This window comes from Bombyx mandarina, chromosome 09, assembly GCF_030267445.1.
Source record: "Bombyx mandarina strain Sakado chromosome 09, ASM3026744v2".
Taxonomy (NCBI): Eukaryota; Metazoa; Arthropoda; class Insecta; order Lepidoptera; family Bombycidae; genus Bombyx; species Bombyx mandarina.
In genome coordinates this window covers 7847956-7853761 of record NC_143216.1, presented here as the reverse complement: position 1 = coordinate 7853761, position 5806 = coordinate 7847956, and the positions used below count along the sequence as shown (strand labels likewise).

The 5806-nt window shown below is 35.1% G+C and overlaps 1 protein-coding gene across 1 annotated transcript; it reads right to left on the bottom strand.

Annotated features, from left to right (window-relative positions):
* Positions 1-1072: 1072 nt before the first annotated feature.
* LOC114243612 (aquaporin) lies at positions 1073-2405 on the bottom strand. Its single transcript, XM_028175167.2, has one exon. The coding sequence runs from the start codon at positions 2217-2219 to the stop codon at positions 1440-1442; it is 780 nt and encodes a 259-aa protein (XP_028030968.1). The 5' UTR covers positions 2220-2405; the 3' UTR covers positions 1073-1439.
* Between the last annotated feature and the right edge of the window lie 3401 nt (positions 2406-5806).

Genomic DNA, 5806 nt, shown 5'->3' with positions numbered 1-5806 from the left:
ACCATTGCAAAGCAATAACAATTTTAAATTTTAAGATTTTTTTTATTCCCGCGCACCTTTACTTGAAAAAGAGTTATGTTTCTTAGAAGCCCATCGGTAATTTCTTAATTATCTTTGTTCTTAATTAAGTAAGAGATATATTGTAAATATCAGAAACAAAAGTGAAAAGGAAATGAACCCGTCCTATATCACGTTGTTAAACACAAGTATAGCCATTTGCTTTTATGAAACACTAGGCTGTGTAATATCCCTGGATGAAAGTATAATGTGTGCAAACTGGAATCCAAAAAACATAAAATTGCATGTTTTTTTTTTGCAAAAACCGCTTTTGTAATGATTCATACGATGTTGTTTCGTCCTTTTTTGGGTCTCGAGCATTGGAGCGAATGAAAATATTTTATTTTTCGAGAGATCCTCTTTCTTAAAATACTAGCAGACCGCTCCGACTCCGCTCGGGTTTTTAACAAAAATTTCAACGATATTTGACGTTGTTTAATTTTTTAAAAATAAAAGAACACTTATTGTGGCATAACTATAATAGTTAGACATATACTGTCGCGACCATTTTTGTAAATAATATTGTGTTCCACAAAGTCGTCGTACATTATATTATTCTATCATCAATAGATTTCGCAGAGCACGCGATATAAGGAATATTTTAGGTAACTTTTTTACACCTTAGGTTACATTATTGGAGTTTTAGTAAGGATCCCAATTTTTTTTTAAAAAAGGCCTATGTCACTCGGGAATAGTGTAGCTTCCAAACAGTGAAAGAATTTTTCAAATCGGTTCAGTAGTTTCGGAGCCTATTCAATACAAACAAACAAACAAATCGTTCCTCTTTATAATATTAGTATAGATATAGATAAATACGTAACGTATTTGGTATACGTCATAACCGACTAGATTTAGTAAAGAAACAAGTGCAACAACATGCCTTTTACTTCGGGATTCAATATACCTATTACCAAGCCTTTGCAATTGCTGTATTTTATTTGTAACTGTCTGTTTGTAATTTAAAATAAAGAATAAAGATTGCTAAATATTGAGTAATAGTAATTGAAATACAGTATCAATATTTGTGTATATACATTTAATTATAGGTTTCACTATTTTGATATGTACAAATTTTTTATCGCAAATTAAAAATAATAGAGCAATGTGAATGGCATTTTTTCTAAAGAGACTAGTTATAATTTATAATATTCATTTAGAAAACATTTCAGTAACGTAAAATGAAACAAATAAACTCTGAAGTACTTTTAGTTACAGTTTTTGGCACAGCACACTAATTTTCACTCAACAAATACACGTACAGAGCATTTTAGTCATTGTGAAAACATCTGTCGAGCTTTATAAAGCCGAAAACACTTTTAAAATAGCACGTAAACTGAAAGTCATCACATTATAATATGACACAGTCGTAATTCGATAATGAATCAGGGAGTGTCTTCTTTTTTCAACCAAACGAAAAGATAAAATACAGCGGCGATTGCAGACCCCACTAGTGGTCCAACCCAGTAAACCCAGTGACCTGTCCAAATACCCGTCCACAATGCCGGGCCCAAGGACCTCGCGGGATTCATACTGGCGCCGGTTAGTGGCCCTCCAGCTATCGATAATCCCGCAATAGCCAAACCAAACTTAACCGGAACGGAGTCCTGTTTGTTCTTGTTGACGGGATCCCAGCAGGCGCAGTTCAAAAATGAAAGAGCCGCAGTCAAAACTGCTTCGACGATTAAAGCTTGAAACAATGTAATTTCCGTACGTGGTAACGTCATACAGACCCCATCCATGTCTATGTGCGAAACAGCTATTAACAATCCGTATCCTAAAATCGCTCCTGCGCATTGTGCTACTATAAACGCAATAGCCAGCGGAAACGATATCGCGCCCCATATCAGCGAGGCCAGTGTGACGGACGGATTCATGTGCGCTCCAGATATATGTCCAAATATTTGGACATTAAACGAGACTACCAAACCGAACCCTAGTGCTCCGTATATTGGTGGTTGAGGTAAATATCCAGCGTGCGGTATACATGCCATGCACCCAAACACGAGAAGCAGCAACGTGGAAATAAACTCCGATACGATTTGTCTCCACTCATAGCACCACGCGTACATCGCTCTGCATCCTGATGCTTGCGAGACGTCTGACCGTACTTTATTTTCGATTACTTCGATGACCGATTGGGGGTTAGTCGCCGAAACCGTCATTTTTGCAGACTCTCTGAACTTTGATGACACAGAAAATCACATAACAAAAACTCAGCAAGGCACTACTGCTAATCAAGTCTTTTGTTCGTTTTTTTTTTCGCACTTATATTAATTCGTTTTCACATGGATTGAGCGAGGACACGACCGCACAGCTACCGCGTCGAAATAAAAATATTGATATTCCTTAGTGCGCGGTCATAATAAACGATAATTCGCGTTAGCAGAGTACTATGGTTATTATCAGTCATTTCAAACAGCTTTCAGTTATTCATGCAGTGTATTATAATACATTGTTATGATCAACATTAATATGAAAAGTAATATAATACGTGTTCAGTTTTATCGGTGCAGATGCCCACTTGGCCATACGACAACATAACTTGAACAACGGAACTCACATTGTAACATGATTTAAAAGTAGAATTACGGCTACCCTGTTAATAACAGTAATGCATGACTGTTTTGCATAATATTGATGTTTCCAGAAAAACATAAGATTCGTGATTTAAAATTATGTGCGACAGATAAGTGAACAAAACATCTCGTCTATGGGCGTCGTATAAGGCAATTTAGGGATTTAGCGGAGAATGGACATCAACGCTCAATGAAAATTTATTACACCAGAATAGTGCGACTGCCACTCTTCATTTTGTGTTGATACAGCATGCTACGAGCTCACGAGAATATAAACTGCCATTCTTCCATTCTTTCTCGCGATTCAATGATGTTCCGATTTCAAGAGTATGAAAACCTTCAATCTCCTCTTTCAAGGAGGGTGTCAGCATTCACGTTGTTTAATACATGAATGAATATTTAAAAAAATCTAATATGTATTTAAAAAAATAATAATGTAATATTAAAAAAAGCCAGTTCTTATCAGGACTGAGGCTAGTTTTTGTGAATTGGCGGGAGTTATTTTTGACGTTCAACAAGTATGTACTTTCATTTAGGTTGAATAAAAAAAAAGATTTGATTATTATTATCATGGTGTAAAAACAAGAACATAAGTCATCAAAAATAATTACGAAAAAATCATTCTAGTTCAATAGAAATAAACTCTACCAACCATTATTAGCATATTATCTCTAATCTTTTTGCTGCCATTTGATAGTAGCTTAAGGGGTTATTCCAGCTACGCCGGAACGGGTAGGTGAATTAACTAACTCTAACCCTAGCAAGAGTAGCAGTGCTTCACTGAATCTACCACCGGATCGGAATTACAACTTACAGAAAAGATGAGAAACTCAGTGAGCTGTATATATGGGTTAGTTGACTCGGCAAACTTATTACCTCAATTCTCTTTATTTTCAATAAAATAAAAAAACCATAATTCGGATTTTTAGGAACGTATCTTTATTTATTTCTGTTCCACAATTACTATAAATTCTATTGAACAGTAGATGTAACTAAAGGCAAGGTAATATCTCTATTTTCAAACTTAAAACATATCAAATTGTGTTATTTGTCAAAGACTTTCTGCAATTTTTTTATGAAAACACCTTTCGGCAACAACCTGGTATTTTTCAAAATGGTTTCGGGAAAGCAGGAAAATTGTGACCAGAAAAGCTTCGTGTAATCCTGGTAATATTGTAGCCTTGACTAATTACGCGCAGTTCAATGAACACTCATGGGATTTACCGTACATATTAGGTTATTACAAAAGAAATATTATTTCCTTCCTTCCTTGAAGAACATTTGGTATCATTACCAGTTTCGACTTTTTACATCAGCCTATTTTTTTCCATGAAATATATTTGCTTGCTGATAATTTTGATGAAAGTTATTTTTTTAATATTTTTTTTAATTATTATTTTCGAATTCATAGATGGCGAACGTAACATTATTCTTGCCCTGTTATGCCAATGCCATAACATCGTGCAGTGCGATCGTATATGATAAATATTTTTATTCACTTTTCTGCAATGTATTTATTGCTCTAGCAAATTTACATTTTGGTTAAATGTAATAAACATTTTACTTAAAATTAGTAAGATAAACATTTATCTCATTAAACATAGTACATTAAGCCATCAGAATCGGTGTAGAGACGATGTATGTAGGCTAGAGCTGGATGAAAAAGGCCAAGGATCGTGCTCAATGGCGTCCAATTGGAGAGGCCTATGTCCAGTAATCGAATGCTATAGGCTGACGATGATGACGACAAACATTTATCTGTTCCAAAACGTATCTTTACACTAAACAAAAAAATTAAGATCCAGTTACTTTTATATAGTTAACGATCAATATATTTTCTTCTGACCATGTTTACAATAGCTAGGACTGGAACAGTGAATTCGTACTCTTTGGGTCTAACTCAAAATTATTAAGCTCTCTTCTTCATCCTTGTCTACCCAATGCTGAGTGTGGGTCTCTTCACATGCACTCCATTCCCCTCGGTCTCTTGCCTTTCGCATTCAGTCCCAGACATTTTGACTACCTCACCGATCGATCTACCTCATCGGCTGTCTGCTCACGTTACGAGGTCTCAGCTCCAGTACTTTTGTGCCCCACCGATTGTCAATACGACGGCCCAATTCCACTTTCTCATAGCAATCTCTTTGGCTACGTAAGTCAAACCACTTCTTCTGCGGATTTCGGTATTGCGCACTCTATCCCGTAGAGAAATGCCTAACATAACCCGTTGGATGGCTATTAAACCTTCATGCACAGACAATTAAGAGCTTATAGTATGTTTATTCCTATATATTACTTTAATCTAACTACAATTTTGTTAGATAATTATGTTTGTGAAAAGGTAATTTGGTTATTATTTGCTTAGTAGGTTTATTGTAACGTTCGGGTAAACAAACTAGCAGTCGTTCTCCTTCAGGGACTCCCTTTCATACGATATTTAAGAATTTGAAATCATAATGCGATTTCTGTTACACACTACGAGCCATGAGTCTAAGTCTCCATTGTTTATTATACGTATTTAAAAAATCTACAGAATTCACCTTTATTTACAGGTTTCTAAAAAATACTCACATATATCTTAGAAAAATGTTTAGAAAGTATCGTAATGTAAAGGTAATTAAAATAATTGTTTTCATTATGCATACAGATTTTGCGATGATGTAAACTTGCAAATCTCTAGAAAACTGGACAAGCCACAGCGATGATGTATGTTAGTCAGTCAGCGCTGTTTTGTAGATTTAAAAGTAGACATGTAAGATAAGAACATGAGATAAAATAATATTTCAACATATCAACTTCAATCATAAGTCTTACATGGGTATTTTTTCCAAGCATATAAATGAAAACACCCGTATATGAATTTTTTTGACCTCTTTTCCGATCTCGAGTAGGAAGCATTTGAAAGTAAAGGAAAAAATTGCCCGTGACGTCTGTTAATTGAACAAAGCAACTTAGCTAGATTAGCGGTGGGCACAAGAGACAAATTCCATTGTGCTGTTTACTTTGTTTTCCTTGCCGTACTTACCTCTTTTCTCTTGATGGTAAAGTTGATTGGACGAACTCACAAACAAGCCGGTGTTGGGTTGTCGAATAAAATACACTCACGTTCACACTGAGATCCAAATCTTAATTTTATTTATGACGAATGATTCAAATTTTCATGATAAAAAAAA

What these genes read in the sequence shown, in the direction of transcription:
- LOC114243612 (XM_028175167.2), bottom strand. Translation starts at nt 2,219, where the DNA reads ATGACGGTTTCGGCGACTAACCCCCAATCGGTCATCGAAGTAATCGAA.